Source organism: Lupinus angustifolius, chromosome LG16 (assembly GCF_001865875.1).
Source record: "Lupinus angustifolius cultivar Tanjil chromosome LG16, LupAngTanjil_v1.0, whole genome shotgun sequence".
In the NCBI taxonomy this organism is placed as follows: Eukaryota; Viridiplantae; Streptophyta; class Magnoliopsida; order Fabales; family Fabaceae; genus Lupinus; species Lupinus angustifolius.
The window spans coordinates 18,293,809-18,310,921 of NC_032024.1; the positions used below are offsets into that span (position 1 = coordinate 18,293,809).

General features: G+C 31.0%; 1 protein-coding gene across 2 annotated transcripts; it reads right to left on the bottom strand.

The window, feature by feature from the left end:
* LOC109330093 (phosphoinositide phosphatase SAC2-like) lies at positions 619 to 9,405 on the bottom strand. Of its 2 annotated transcripts, none has more exons than XM_019564115.1 (16): positions 9,126 to 9,405; positions 7,571 to 7,775; positions 7,292 to 7,457; positions 6,425 to 6,650; positions 6,196 to 6,272; positions 5,298 to 5,485; positions 5,096 to 5,193; positions 4,865 to 4,998; positions 4,659 to 4,781; positions 4,078 to 4,393; positions 3,498 to 3,619; positions 3,252 to 3,365; positions 2,640 to 2,813; positions 2,251 to 2,403; positions 1,588 to 1,675; positions 619 to 1,029 (listed from the first exon to the last, which is right to left on the bottom strand). In XM_019564115.1, exons 1-16 carry the CDS (start codon positions 9,225 to 9,227, stop codon positions 937 to 939), a joined length of 2,379 nt encoding a protein of 792 aa, XP_019419660.1. In that variant the 5' UTR covers positions 9,228 to 9,405; the 3' UTR covers positions 619 to 936. The 2 variants fall into 2 exon arrangements, with proteins under 2 accessions (XP_019419660.1, XP_019419659.1); XM_019564114.1 differs by having other exon boundaries at positions 621 to 1,029; positions 4,659 to 4,784; positions 9,126 to 9,404.

The following is a 17,113-nucleotide window of genomic DNA, read 5'->3' on the forward strand; positions in this document are numbered from 1 at the left end:
TAAAGATGTTAGAGCAGGTTTGACCGTTGCCCGACATGGTAAGTGGCCCGTCTCACCCAAAAAACTGGACACTCTTCCGACCACTATGGCGCCGCACTGGTTCCAACCATTGCGGCGCTGCTTAGTCCCACTCATGCCTCTTTGTCGTCGGCTCGGTACCTTGCCCACTCTAGGTTTGAATCATTAAACCAAAATCTACCAAAATCTAAAAAGTCGCCATAATATTATAGATCTGTAATAGATGAAGGAAAGAAACCAAGATGAGAATTGAAGAAGAGTATATACTATTTTATGATGTAGTCAATTATATCTCTCTTAATTGAAGAAGGTAGTAAATCTCTAATGGAATTATAGTGTATTAATAATGCACTTATGTGAACATGGCATTGAATTGTCTATATATTAATAATGTATTATTGTCCGGTTTGATGTTCGGCTCGTATCATAACATTCATGGTTTTAGTCACACCCTTGATATTGAAACTGATCCATCATATAGGGATTTTGTTCACTCTATAGATAAAATTCCAAGAGCAAAATAAATAAAAAACATACAAAATCAGATAAACACTTAACTAACCACTTTATTCATATGAAATTAAATAAATAACAGGATGAACACCAAATTTGAGTAGCAGCAGTGAAATACTTATTTTCTATGAAATAAATTAAAATTATACACATTGGTTGAAGAATTTGTCAAAAGTTTAACATATCTAAAAATGAGAAACACCCTTTGGGAGTTTAAAAAATAAGTAAACTATTGACATATACAAATACCTCCCAAATGAAGCTACCATGCATGAATTATAGAGAACTTAGGCTAAAAAATATTATTTTGTAACTATAGAAATCATTTTCTTTGCTGCTATTTACCTTCCTTTTCTGTACATGAATCCACATCCTTTGGATGAGGTAGTATAGGTGATACTATCTTTACAGAAAAAACATGTCTCCTTCTACCCATTTTCCGAAGCTTTCCGGGAAATCGCCATTTTTGTTCAACCCCTCTATACTTTCCATCCTTGCCTGAAACAAGTTGAATCAAAACAATCTGTCATTCTCAATTTGGATGTATAAGTAAAATAATCGACTGTATGGAACTCGGGAAGAAACCATAACCTATAAGCACAAACTCGGACTCGATTAATGTTCAAAACATAGGACACTAGAATGTATATATTATATGACAAGATTCAAATCGAAATTTTTCTATGATATCGAATCTCACAAAAAAAAGCGCTGAAATGCACTATTTTAAAATGTATGCACTTATATAACAAAGAAAAAGTAAGCACTTTGTTTCTATACCAATTACTAAACAAATAGTGCCATTGAAGGTGTTTCTACCCATTTTGAGTATCAACTAAGTGCCCAAGCCAACAAAAAGATAATTTTTTTGAATTGTACGCATGGCTGGTCTCAGACACGTGACATATAGGTGTCAGAGGAATGTCGGTGTCAGAAATGTGTCCGACATTCAGACACATCAATAAACAGAATTGTTCGGCTTCCTTAGACTTTCCGAGATGAAAGTATAGTATGCCATTATGTAATGATTCTATCAATAACATAACATATACTGACCTTAATGCTGAATCCAGATTCACCTGCAGATGTGGATGTTTCAGTTCTTCCTATACTTGCAACATTCTCTGATGAGATGCTCGTAAACCTGCAGCCGTAAAAACAAGTGGCCACTTATCACTCATTCATATCGACAATATTGGCATCAATCAATAACCAATAACATGATAAAGGGAATGAACTAATCCCTTTTGGAGTACGTGACTGCCCCTCCCAACAAGTGTTGCTCCCAGGAATCGAACCCTTGACTTTTTGGTCATCCTGGGAATCAAACGAGGTCTTACATGTTTTTGGTATAAGACCTTCACCTTTGCTAAGCAATGGTTAAACTTTAACCACCTCTCCTACCCCTTTATTATCTCTTTGAAAAGTCGAAATATTGGTTCCGATAATTGCATGAGATCAGAGTTTTCCATAGAGCTAAAACTGGCAAAGTTTCAGTCCCTACTCTTTTATCATTATTTAATTGAATTATTATACTCAAGATTTTGGACACCATAATCCTCATTCTCACCAAAAATTCAACTAGTGTGTCTCTATGGTCAAGCTTTAAAGGAAGCATAAAGCCAAAGGGGAACAAAGACCGAATTTTTATATCATTAGTCGAAACTGATAGAATAGAAGCAATAATAAAGGGAGTAGTTATTGAAGAAATGGAACTACCTCCCAAGCACTTCCTCTTCACAAGAATTTGCAGAAGAAGAAATCCGGTCCATATCTAAGGCATCGGAGTAGTCACACGAATCTCCATGTTCATCACAACAAACTTGATCGATTTCACAAGATCGATCGTTGACCATTCCGTTATATAGATGCCTGCATGATATTGACAAAGTGTGATTGTAAATGGATTTGGATGGTTGGCGTAATAAAGCATATTATGTCAAACTAAAGAACACACCACAGAACAGATTTGACATCAGTTATTACTAGGTTTAAACAATTCGTTTTCTGTTTTAGACGACAAAATAAATTGACAGAAAATAAAACCACGAAAAGAATATGTTCATGAGCTTGTTTTACAGCATGCAGAATGCCGATTATTTGCATACCTGCAATGACAAACATCACTTCCACAAGTAAATATATCTGCAGTAGACTCTGGAAGGCGACGGTTAGTGATTTTTGCAGAAGAGTGCTTGCATAATGTAACTTCCATGTTCCTGATTGTAGTGTCACTTTCACGGAGCATATTGCCATCTGATAGTGATCTTCTCATAGTTGGCCTACAAAAAATAACGTAAAAGCGGTGTCAATCTTTAGCGAACATCAATTAATAATCTCATACGGGGCATATAACTTGTATTCATCCAGACACAAAAAAAGGACGAATTAGATATTAACACTGCGCATTAAAGTCCTAGCATACACATCCAAATCCTACCTCAAATTACTTAAGGTCTTTATGCTTAACCACTATTTTCGATTCGAGAATTAAGCTATGAACCTAGAGTTAATTAGGGAGGTATAAATGAAATTAGGCAGAAAATATCAAAATCCAACGACGAAAGCATTCTTAATATATGTGTGTGCATGTATGTATGTTAAATTCTTGCAACTTAAATATTTACTGGTAATCATTTTTTTAAAAGTATAAGCGTTCTGTTGAATGCTTTTTAAACATAAATGACAAAACAATTGTGCCACCGAGTATATCATTATACCTAACACTGTCATCTGTTGAATACGAGCCATGTTTCCCAGCAAAGTAATGTTGATCTGAATCTAGATCCCACAGTGCTGGCTTATCCTGTTGTGGCTGAAAATGACCCAAGAACCTGACCAAATATAATATCCAGCAGTACCGTTAGAACTTTCGATTTTAATGCGACTAGAACAAAATGCTCAACTAATATGGATAACGTATGTGAATGTTAATATGAAAAAAGTGGTTTCGTATTTTTGCTTACAAGTTAATAGCCTTTTGCTTATTGCCATCGAAGTAAGTATTGTTACAATAGCGCTGGAGGGCTCGAATCAATTCTTGAGATTGTGTTGCTGGCCTCCATTGACCTCTTCTCTCAGAAAATATCTGTAAAGTAAGACCGAGGAACTTGTTCAGAAATACTGTAACGAAAGGAAGATAGGAGTTTGTCATGAGTACAAAATGCTCAGAGAAATTAAGTACTAAACTCAGACCAAACTTCCATGCAAGGAAACAAAAACAAAACAGGTAAACTTCTATTCATTGGCATGAGAATTGTTGAATGTGTAAAATAACAGAAACGTCCTTATTTACTAGGAAACTGCGATATAAAATAGAAAACGCATCCTTCAACTCGGTGATATACCAAGTAATGAACACAACCATTACACCAAAAGATCAAACTCAGTACAACACCATAAATATTTCTCATTGTTTAGGAAGAACCAAGTGGCTTCGCAGTACACAACGGACATTTTACGTAAAATTTGGTGCATCTTAGGGACTACTACATTGCACACTTTAAGCATACAAATTAGTCGAGGCCAAAAGGGTAGAAAGATTACCTTTTTGTGTGCAGCCGAACCCCCATATTGCAAAGCTATTGTGTCACCCATGGACTCATAGACTTCCATCATCTCCCTTGCCAAATGGCTATCAAGATCAATATACGAGGATTCGATGAATCCTATGGCTTGGAGCTGAAATCCAAGTGCAGCAAGTCCATATGCAAATTGAGCAACATTGGTACGATCTAAGCAGTCTATGCAATTGGTCCTCAAGACCCCTGTCTGAATCATCCGGCTTTTGACACTGCTATCTCCGTTAACATCATCACCGAGCAAATGATTGTTAATTTCAGTGCCCTCATCAACACGTTTCCTGCATTATTTTTAATATTTTATCAAATATAATTACTAGAAACTATTTCAAGGCATAAAGCAAATGCTTAACATTATAATTTTAACGTTTTTCTGTTTCTAAAACTTATTTTGAAAACCGGGTACTTCAAATACACATAGCAAGAGCACTACGGATTCTGATTGTGCTCGAAGGTAAAATCACACTTCGGTTATCACTGATAACAACCAGTATACAATCAAGGAAGTGGCAGAACAAGATCAAAGAGAGATTTTATAATACTTACCCAGAGTTGCAATAACCTAACAATCCCCGAATTCCTGGTGTCATTTGACAGTAGAAGATGCCAGTAAACTTCAATGCATATGCAGCAACTTTTGCCAGTTGTGTCAATACATTTGTGGCTTTGCTGCTAAAGGTGATTTTTTCCGACAATGTCAAAATACAAGAAAAACCTGTCGCGGTTGGACAAACTAGGGATTAGCAAGTTACCTTCTTGAGTGCAGATGCAGATCCCAGTTAAGGAACTTCAGTCGATTTTCCCCTCTCAAATTTTTATTAATAGACCTAACAGCGTTTACAAACTCTGTTCGAAGAACACTTTCTCGGGGCTTCTTCTCATGCGTCTGAAACACAAGATGAAAGAAGAATGCAAAAGTTAAGAAGACGTAGTTTAGACAAGACACGGAGATCAACCATGACATGTGATTCCGTAATGCCTACTTTGATTAAGTTCAATATAATGATCGGATTTCCATATCTCTTAGCAAGATTTTCAAAATGCAGCCTTGTGGCTTCAAAATCATGGTCCTTCTTTGATACTGGGGAGAAAGAACCGAAGTCAGTGTAAACAAAAGACGAGTAAGTAACAAACAAAGAAAGTGATAACCGTAAAAAACAAAGGGGAAGTTGTTCCATTTCATACACAAAATATCAGGTCTTATATTCAATGGAGAGGTCTCTTGAGACCAGAAAAGCGGGATCGAACCACGGATCTGCACCACAGAACTTATTTGCATTGGACATCCATCACGAGCATCTGCAAAGACTATCTGCTCCGTCTCAACATCATTAGCAACCCGACCCCTATTATTTACTCCTCGTTTCAAATATCTGCACAAGATAGAGAAACCAAGGAAAGTCATCATGTCTAGCTATGAAGCACCGATACTCCAATAATCTTCATGTATCCGTATCCGATGCCGATACTTCAATAACTTTCATGTATCCGTATCCGTATTCGATACTTCATCAATACATACCAATAGTTATTGAAATTATTATTTTTTTAAATAAATAATTTATAAATCCAATACTATCTGGATTCAGATACTCTCCGATACTCTCAAAATATTTTCCTGACACTCAAGCTACCATACAATAGCATTTTAAGAGAGAGAAAAACATAACACAATCAATTAAGTACAAGAGAGAAACATAATATTTAATCTACCGAGTGGACTTGTAGCGAGAGAAAAAAGACAACATGTGCAATTAAACGAGATCAATAATGTTCCTATTTGTCGGCACCAAGTAATGATTTCTTACAAATATGAATTTCATTTTATATTAAGTCATTTGGAAATTCATAACAATAATTCTACGTTTATTATGTTATATGGATTTTATATGTGTATCCCAAACGTATCGTATCCTATATTTTCAAGAATACGTGTATCGACATATCAGATACGAATCGTATATGATACTCGTATCGGTATCAGTGATGCATCGATGTCTAGGAACTGGAAACAACAAGGGAAAGTGAATATAGCTTTAGTTGTATCATTAATCCGAAGATAACGGCCCAACAAAGTACAAACCTGGTCCCAGCAAAATGCCGTGAGCGTCTAGCGATGACAGTCAAGTAGAACTCCCTTTCAGATATAGAAAGTTTGACCTGGATAAAATACCATGAGATTAATATTTTCATACTATACATTATAGTAGAAATTTTACAATTTAATGGCCATAGGTTATGTAGAAGTAAGAAACAAGAAATAAGAAAGAAAAAACATAAACATTGACCGATAAAGGAGACATCACAATAACCTGTTCAAAAAAACCGTGTACTAATGCAACCGTCCAGGAAGTATTCTGGACAGTATTCCTGATCCCACGGGTTAGGAACTCGTTCCAAACAAACATTGTCTCGTAGAGTAACTGTCCGGTAGTATTATTATCCGACATGTTCTTTTGAAGACTATGCATGATATGGTATGAGTAGCTGAAGAAGAAGTCCTTTGTGAGATCCACACTGCATAGAAGCTTCTTGTATCTAATTCACAAGAGAACAAAGAACAAACACCGATTAATAAGATGGTTTATTATGTGAAGGAATATAAGGAACACAAATAGTCAATAAAAATTAATAAAGTCATAAGAAGAAAAACTGTAAAGAGGGAATGAGGAAAGACAGCGATCTCTCCCCGATGGAACCCCAATAGTACCTTCTCATACTCAAAAGGTTACATTCACATCACAACAGCGATGAACATTAACCCTGTAAGTTTGCAAGAAATAAACCGGCAACAAAATCTAGAACTTGAAAACAAAAAAATGGAGATACCCCTTATACACTGGTATATGACTCGAATCCGGAAGAAGCAATGTTCTATCACTATAGGACAGCTAGAAAGTACAACAGAAATAATAGAAGGTTGGCACCGAAGAGAAACAATCATATGTACAAAAAAGACAAGCTCTAAAACTTTTAGAATTTAAAGCGAAGTATAATATTAACCTCAAATGAAAACGTTATTTACACAATATAGCAATGAATTAAAATAAACAAGCATAACTTATAACATAATTCGCATTTAAGTACAGTAGACAAAGTGGCATTTTCAACGCTGCTATGGTATGGCTCGTTATAGGTACCATGATACATTACAATTACAGACGGAAATGACTAAAGACCTGTTCTCGTCGTTAGAATATGCCACTTTGGATTGCACAGTAGGATGGGGAACAGGAATCATTTTGGTCTCTGCAATAGCATAGATAGTATGCCCACAAATTGTGCCGATCTTCTTTCGTTTTGTTATAAGCAGCATGTAGTATGGCTCAAGAAATTTCACAAATCCTAAGTCAAAAGAAAATTCGATAATGTTGAGGGTCTATTCAGATGAAAAATAAGGGAATAGATACCGGTAATGATAATAGAAATTTTTCTCTTATATAGCAGATAGAACATACCAATGATTCCATAACAAGTTGTCACAGATTTAAGCCCCCCTGTTGACTTGTTTCCTTCGCGAATCCGGCTCCTAAGGTCAATGCACTCTACTTTTGAGAATATCGTAGGATCTTCAGTGATACTCAATTCAGATGGTTTTAATCTGTCAATCTTCAACACTTTCCATTGTGATCTGCTTTTGTCTCTTCCAATAATATAATATTTCTGTACATAGTGAACTAATATAAGATCACAATAATGTTTTATAGCCGTATTACGTGCGCCGAAAAATGTAAAGGATGATGTTCATACAAGGGAAGCACTCATACTTGTAAGCAATTAATACCAAATGTAAAGAATGAGACAGACAATTATTTATGAAAAGAATTGATCATTAACGGAACGTTTCAGATTAAATGGTCTTCACAGGGTGACTAATCCGAGTTACGATTCAGGAGTGGAAATTAAGATTCAAGGATTTTCCAGAATAACTAGTGTGGCGAAAAGTAAATTGGTAACATCATAGTTATTTATTATCCAATGCAAACTATTACACCAAAGGTTAATGGAACCAAGAATCGGAATGTCTCAAGCATAAAACATGACATCAAACTCTTAAATTGTAAAAAATTAATCAAATGTAACATAGTTTCAGTAAGCCTAAGTTTTGAAGATGCGTCTTAAGAGCTCCGTCATTTTCAATATCACCCATGTTGCATGAACTCTATCATATTAAGAAGGTACACTTGCTTGTATTGCAATCAACAAATGAACTGCTAATGATTATAGCCAAAAGGGCGCTTCATACGAGTTTAGACCAAATTGATACTGACCCTAAACTTCGAACATGACAAAACAACATGAAAGACATCTATGAAATGAAAACATATAACAATCAAAAACAAATTATACTGTTTAATAGGCAATAGCATCATGCGTAACGAAGATCGAAGAACACTCGACAAGCAGAAGAGTCTAAATCCCTAGTGAAAAACAACTTTGAAAAATGCAATCTTTCCACATACCCAATTGCAAGAATCACGAGTTAACACCGGAATTGTGTATGTCCAAACCAAGCAATCAAAACCTTACACTCAACTCAACAAGCCAAAAAAAAAATCAACTGCACAAAAGATACAAGTAAAAATCGACAGAAAAAAAATGCAATTTTGTCACAAACCCAATTGTAAGCATATCATGAATTAACACAGATTCATCATAGCATGAATTTTGAAACTAAACTATAAAAACTTTATACTAAACCCAACAAGCTAAAAAAGCCAATAATACAAAAAAATGCAGGCAAATAAGAAAGTTAGATACAAATGCATATACAACCAAGAAAACGTTAGTCTAGTAGTCTAAGGCTCCACCAGATTCCAAAAATACCAAAAGGTCAAGGATTCAATCGCGCACCCGTGATTACTTCCTTATACAAAAGATGAGGGAATTGGCAGTAAAAAAATGCATACACAAACACACATATATATATACATACATATATATATATATATATATATATATGTATGTATATATATATATTGATTAATGGTTAAAGAAGAAGATTATGTATACCGAATGTGTTTCATAGAGCTTGAATTTTTGCATATAGCAGCATGAAGACTTAAAGTCAACTCCTTCATTCACAACATGATTCTCCATTGTTACTTCTTCCATCTCACAATTTTATCAAATCACAACTTATCAATACACACCAAATAAAATCTCTCTGTTTAAATTCACACAAAGTAGAAAGCTCAAGTTTTTACTTCAATGGTGGCTATCAAAACAAAATCTGCTTAGAAAAAAATAAATACCCAGAAAGAGAAAAAATTATAATGAATCAAAAGGGTGTTCAAAAATGAGAATCAAAATGGTGAGAGATGAAAAAAGAAGAAGCAATGATTTAGAGAAATATGAGAAAAAAAGGAATAAAAATAAGAACAAAAGAAAGCTTTTTCAGCTTCATAGAATTCACAAAAACAAATTAATAATAATAATTGAAAAAAGTTTAATTTATAGCTATGAGATATCAATTTATGAATTGTCAACGCTCACTTTTAGTTTTTAAGAACTTTTTTAGAATTAATTTTATTTTTATATCTATCTTTATACTTTTTGTTTATCTTATGGTAATCATAATATATAATTAATTATAGTTCTTCTATTTATATCTATGGAATATTTTGGTATAAATCAAGGTGTAAAGTTTTTTACATTATCATTATATTATTCACCATTGATTTGTATTACTTTTATTTAAGAGTCAGTGGTGGTTTACATATAAATGATAAATGATTCGCTAACAGAGTAAAGAATAAGGATTTAATATGTATACACTGACAGTGTAAGTGTTTTTTACATTGTCAGTAAATCGTCCATCATTGATTTGTTAATCGTAACTCTCAAACAAAAGTAATCAAATCAATAGTAAATGATACGCTAATGTAAAAAAATTACATGATAGATTTTAAACTCAAAAAATAATTATACTATTAATGTATACATATTAAATTATTTTGAGTACGGGTGTAAGTGGTTTCAGTCTCGACTGTAAAATTGGTGAAATCTTACTAAATCAAACAAAAATTGTAAGTCCAATTTTAAATTAATGAAATCATTGTAGGATGGTTTAGTTTATTGTTTCACAAAAACAATTATTAGTTTCATGGAATAACTCTAATTTTACCGAATAACTCTAGTTTAATAAGCTACATATATAACAATACCCTTTTAGCTACTTTCACAATTACAAGCTCATAACTTCGACTTAATTTTCATAAATAGAGTAATAATCAACTGAAAATACATTTTAGTAAAGTTTTTGACTGGTTATTATATGTGTGAAGTGAGTTTGATACTTATTTTGAATTTTTTATATATTTATTTTATAGGTTTTTAATCAAACTACCTTATTTGATTTGATTATGTTCTCAATTTTTATCTAAAACCAAAATAAATCAAACAATTACATTCCTAATTTTGGGTGTATTTTTGTTTTCCTAAATCAATACTAATTTATGGTTGATAAAAATAATAATATAACAATCGTTATTCAATAAATTTTTAATAATATCCACTAATAAATATCTATTATTTTAAAATTAGTATTCTTTTGGTATCAACTTTTTTATTTTCCTAATTACATTTTGTTAAGTGAGATAAACATTATTATCCATTAAATATTCTAACATCTTAGCGTTCATCTCTTGATAATTATCAACAAGATGAGGTTTTTATTTTTTAATAAAATGAATGATATTTAGTATCTCCTCTTTTTATTTTCCAACATTATTATCCAATAAATTTTCTATCATCTCAAAATTATTTCCAGATAATAGGAACTATTAGCAAAAAAATAATAATATAAAGACAAAACCACTAATTTATTTTCTTTGATAGTTAAATTATTTAGTAGAAAGTTTTTTTTGTCCTACCAAGTGTATTCATAACATTTTTTTATAAGGAATTAATCTCTTTATGTTGCTTATTCCAACAAATATCACACGGAACAGAATAAAAAAAATATAAAATTGAATCATTTGACATGAATTATTAAATAAATTTTAGAACAAAACCAAAAATATAAATGTAAACAATATATCTCATAATATTATTTTTGATATAATGAGTGGCTTAGGATTATAATGTCATGAATCTCGTGTCTGGGGACTCAACGTTCTTCATCAACACGTTTTTGTGAAGCATCATGTTAAAATAATGAGAATAAAATATATCTTCATGAGTTAATTTATTTTTTTCGTCAGTAAAAGTATGATATGTGTGTTATTTTGCTTAGTTTGAGAGATATTTTTTGTAGAAAATAATTAAGTATGACACATGTTATAATTTTAGTGACTAGAAAAAATAACTTACCTCCTTGTACCGAGATATATTTTATTCTTTAAAATAATTCACTCTCCATGTTAAATATATATTTTATGATAAATAATAGTTTACTTGATTTAAATTAGTAAATAAATCTGAAACATTATATTTTCATATGATAGATCACTAATATATGAAATATTTTTTTTTTATATTTTTTTAACTTACTCAAGTAAACGAATTACCTTTTATGAATTAACAACATTCTATCTTAATATTTTCCTTTTTTATGGAATCAAACATTGAAATTAGTTTTATATATCATAGGTTTAATGATAACCCTCATATTTGGCAAATACTTTAACTTAATTGTTTGATGAGAACATCTACAATAACATATTGACATTTTGGGTCCCAAGAGAATAGGACAATAATTTCAACTTAATTATATGTAAAGATTTATATACAGTTAGTATTATTTATTTTTTATTTGGATTATTTTTTTCAAAAGTCAATAATGATTGAAAATGAATAGTATATAAGATATAATGATAGTATAAAAACTCTTATACTGTCAGTATATGTATATTTTTCTCAGAAACAAATTGTTAAACAAATTGTTTAAAGAAGTATTTTTATATGATACTAGTATATGTTAAAAAGTATTATATAGTATTTATTGATTAAATTTCTATGTCTTTATTGAGTGTTGTTGAAGTTGTAAGATGAAGATGAACACACATTGGGAAGGTGGCAGAAAATGACATAGATTATGTGGACATCTATGTTAATTTAATTATAAATTATTTTCATATTACTTTGAAAAGTTTTGAAACTCATCATCAATAATACTTAAGGATTAAGGATACTTTCTTCACTAAATGTTTTTGGATGGAGGATTATGATGAGATATAATAAAAAAAATAGTTTTATTTTTTCTTGGAGTATTCTTTATTTTTTTGTTGAATGTGGTTGTGGTTCTTCAAGTTTAATTCTTTTTTTTAACTAGATAAATACAATTATAAATGTTTATATTTATAAATTATAATACTCGTTATTTTTTAACCAAAAATGTAAGTATTTGAACTTGTATAATATTTAAGAATTTAGTAAGATTTTATACTATTATAATACTCATCTTTTCTGTATAATGAAGGATATATGTTCATTCTATGAGTAAGAAATTAATCATTTATGAATTAGTAGTTGTCTCTTCTAATAAGTGTCGCTTCTAAAAATCGAACATTTCATATTTTGCCGTATCCAGAAACCCTATAAAACCTTACATCATAGACCAACGCTTGGTTATTATAATACTCATCTAATCCCTTATTATAAGGTACTTTACATTATCTCTATCATTTGTTGTTTTTTCTTGTATTTATCATTTGTTCATCAATAATAAACAATAGACCCATGTGAAGTTTTCAATGAGAAAATTGTAATATGATATAATATATAAGGACAAAAGTGATTATTCATAATTGATAGTAATTCATAATGATTAATTTTCATTTAAAGATAGATACAAAAAGTCAAATAAGAAAACTTTCAGCTTATGTTATGTTTCTTAATTAATTGAAACTTGGTGAACAAGATTTATTCCAATAGTTTGTGGTGACAAAATATTTTTTTGTTTCCCACATGTATCATTGCACTCGAGACAATCATATCCGAGCTGAGAACATCCACAAGTATATGAGGCTAACTTTTCCAGCGTGTATTTCTTTCATCAACAAAACTCGAACTCGAGACCTTGCTTAAAGGAAATTAAGCATGTACCACTTGAACCAACACCCGTCGGTAGAATATTATATTTCATATATATACTACATGGCATTCTCTTGCATTGTCTAATTCTATATTTTGAACCCTTCAAACTTATTGACAACAACACCTTCAACCGTCCATTATGAATAACTAATATAATATATAGAAACATTCTCAAAGTGCTAAGTGATAATGTAATATATATATATATATATATATAAATTAGGATAATTTCTTTAGGTATAAAAATATATGAATGATTTATATAATTTAAGTTGGGATGGTGCACTTAACTCTAGAAATAAATTCACCATTCCTTTAAACGGCTACCAGTTTTGATCTTAATAATTATGGGAAAATATACAATTAAATTATAATTTGTTCTTGGTAGAGAAGAGAAGAAAAAAAAGAGAACGTGTTGGAATATTTCTTCTTCGATTAACTAAGTTATACAATTGTACTATAGAGCATTTAATGTGACCCAACCGCTAACAAACCAATGGTTGCCGCATGCACTTTGATAACAATCCGGAGTTCCATATCAAATTGGAAGATGGTAGATCTGGGATTTGATAACTTATATAATTAATAAATAACTCAATTTTTTATTCCACAAAATAGAGTTGGTTAAATAAGTTGAATAATGTCACAATACCTTTTAAAATTATGTGTTATGAATTAAATCTATTCATGTATGCTTAACATTATCATATCTAATTCTAAAGACGGATAAAAGATGAATATTATATTTAGTAGTTAACACCAAACAGAAAACTTTACCAAATTTGTATTATATAGACTCTATATATAATTAAAATTATATTATATTAAATAAATGTCTCTCAATTTTTTATTAGAATAAAAATCACAACAAATAATCTTATAATGCAATTAATAATCATATTAGAGTCATGTCTTAACATTTTTTATTAAAATTAAAATGGAATAGAATAATTATATATATAATTAATAACTATCTATAATTATATTGTGTTTTTTTAATTTCAAATAAATCATACCATTCACTTCTAAGCTTATTCAATATTAATGCATCAGACCTTGATTTTGACAGTGGTAAACAATGCTAGCAACATAAACCACGTGTCGAATGAGGATTGGCCTAGGCCACAATCCATCTTTTAGTGCAGCATTATGTAATAATCTCTCTCTTATTTTCTATATAAACTGCATACCATGCATCCCGTATATCACCAAGTAAGCAATATCCAAAAGCAAATACACAGCAAATTAGTTTGTGAAGTAATGGCAAGCATTAAGGTAACATGTATGGTTTTGATGTGCATGGTTGTGGTGGGTGCACCCATTGCACATGCTACCATAACATGTGGACAGGTTGTTAGTGGCATAGCTCCATGCCTCACTTACCTGCAGTCCGGTGGAGCTGTTCCTGACTTCCTGTAACATGCTGCAATGGAGTCAAGGGACTCGTCTCGTTGGCTCAGAGCACCGCTGACAAACAAACCGCATGCAATTGCCTCAAATCCGATGCTTCTTCCACCCAATAAGATCTTGTGAATGCATCATCACTCTCTAGCAAATGCGGGGTCAATCCCCGTATAAGATTAGCACCTCCACCAAGTGTAATACGTATGTTATAAATAAAAGTCTCTTATCTTCATATTATAAATAGAAGTCTCTTATCTTCATATTTTTTTGCCCCAAGTTGAATGCGTTTTCATTCAACTTTTTCTTTCTCCTTCATATTTTCTGCCGATGCATTTTCGGCAAACATCTCCCCTTTTCTTTCTATGGTACTAAGAATTGGAACAGGTAGCCATATTGTGGGAATTTCGAGAACTGACACTGATAGTCAGTATTGAGGGAAAAGATTGGAACAGATAGCCATATTGTGGTCATTTTGAGAACAGATACTAGTAGTCAGTATTGTGGGAAGAGAATTAACATGAAGATGTTATATTTTGTGTTTTTAAGCATACTGTCACACTATGTATCCATGTAATCTCAAGTACTATTTCATGCCATATTTGGTGGGCATTGTGTGGACATGGGCAGGGCGAGCAAGGCCACCCTAATTGCGAATACTAATCAGAATTAATGATACATGAAGTGGTACAAAAAGTGGACATTATTTATATCGTGTCATATACTAGGAGGATTTCAATTCTCAATACTCTTGCTAGAGTTAGGTCATGTATATTAATGTTAGATTTTAATTATTCTTCACTTATAGTGGACATGTTTCAGCTTTTCTTTAAGAAAATAAGGTAAGAGCTATATCACTTATTGCACTACAACTTAGTCCATTATCATATGTATAATCTAGTGAAATACTTATATCATCTCTTATGTTTTGTTTCATTTATTATGTAATTTTATATATATAATCTGAATTAATGAGCTAATTAAATGGTAATCACAAAATGACTAAGCTAAACATTAACATAGAGTTGAAAAAAAGTAACATCTTTCTCCCTAAATATAAAAATGTACTTAATGTTGGGTCCTACTAGTGTATAAAAAATGTACTTAATGTTGAGTACTAATTAGAGCATTTACAATTATGCAACTCTTTTTCGTTCTTAAATGGGTCTCACTATTTTTTTTATATTTGTTTAAACTTTTCAAAAACTTAAGCCATTCAAATTAAAATCACCTTCAATGGTACAACTCTATTTCGTTCTTATCTGGACCCATAAATATATTCACATTTATGTTTTTCTCTCTTTTTTCTATTTTTTAATGTTGACTCACAACTTTAAGAACGTTGCTTCTTTAACTTACAGTTGCGAAATAAGAACAAAAACAACTTCTCTCTAGTGGTGAACTTAAACGAAGAATATAAGAAAGGTTTTTTTTTTTTGTTAACATTGTGAGTGCTCTTATGAAAAATAATCAATATTTTTTAGTAAAGCATAAAGGAGTTAATGCCAATGGAGTTAATGCACTCAAAGTTGGAAAAAGGATCATTAACTTCTAGACAAAAAATGACTTAATTGCATTTTTGTTCACAACTTTTGTTTATGTAAAAGTTTGTCCCTTATTTTTTATGGCAATTTTGATTCTCAAACTTCTTGAGTTAGGTAACATTAGTACTTATTAGTTATTACATTGGTCAAGTTTTAGTCCAAAAATCAACTAGTTAAATTCATTCATAAAGCAACTAGCTTATTTTCAACAACAAAAAAACAAGAAACTGAACAATGTTGAGAAATGATTTTAGAGACATAAGAAAACCTTTGTTTGAAGAAATTAAATTTGATATTTATGAACCAATTTTATTTTGGGATAATAATAAAATGAATCAACTTGATATTTGATTGTAATTTTGAGTAGTTCGATAAACTTGATTTATGAACCAAATAAATTAAATTTGAGATGAAATTATTCAAATGTTAGAAAAGTGTGGAATGGACACTAATCATGTTTAAATATATGGATTGTTGCACTGAAAATAATTTTTTGGAAAGAGAAAATACACAATGAACATAATTATTAGTCAAGTTTCCCAAGCCAATGAAATTGAGCTAGATTTCATATAAACTGATTTTATCATTAAATAGAGAATGCCTTCATAATTCTAGGATTATGAGAATTTAGAATAAGAAAGTCAGAAAATAATTAAATATAGCAATAACTAAATATAAAAACCCATGGAAATGTACAAATATTTATGTAATCTCTCCTAAAAAGGTAATTTCCAAGTATCTGCTTAAAGACTATGTACCCAAAAAAATACAACAAATTAAATCAATAATTAAGTACTTATGTGTGGCATATAGATATGTAATGCATGATAATAAACAATAACAATTAGATTTCTACAACTTCTCATACATGAAATTAAACTATCACCATTTCCCACTTTATAAATATTTTTATCTTTACATGCATCCTAAAAAACTCATCTAAAAATCAAAGAGCAAATAAAAAATTGTCAAATATTATTTGTCAAAATAACATTTTTATACAAAATATCAGTAGTT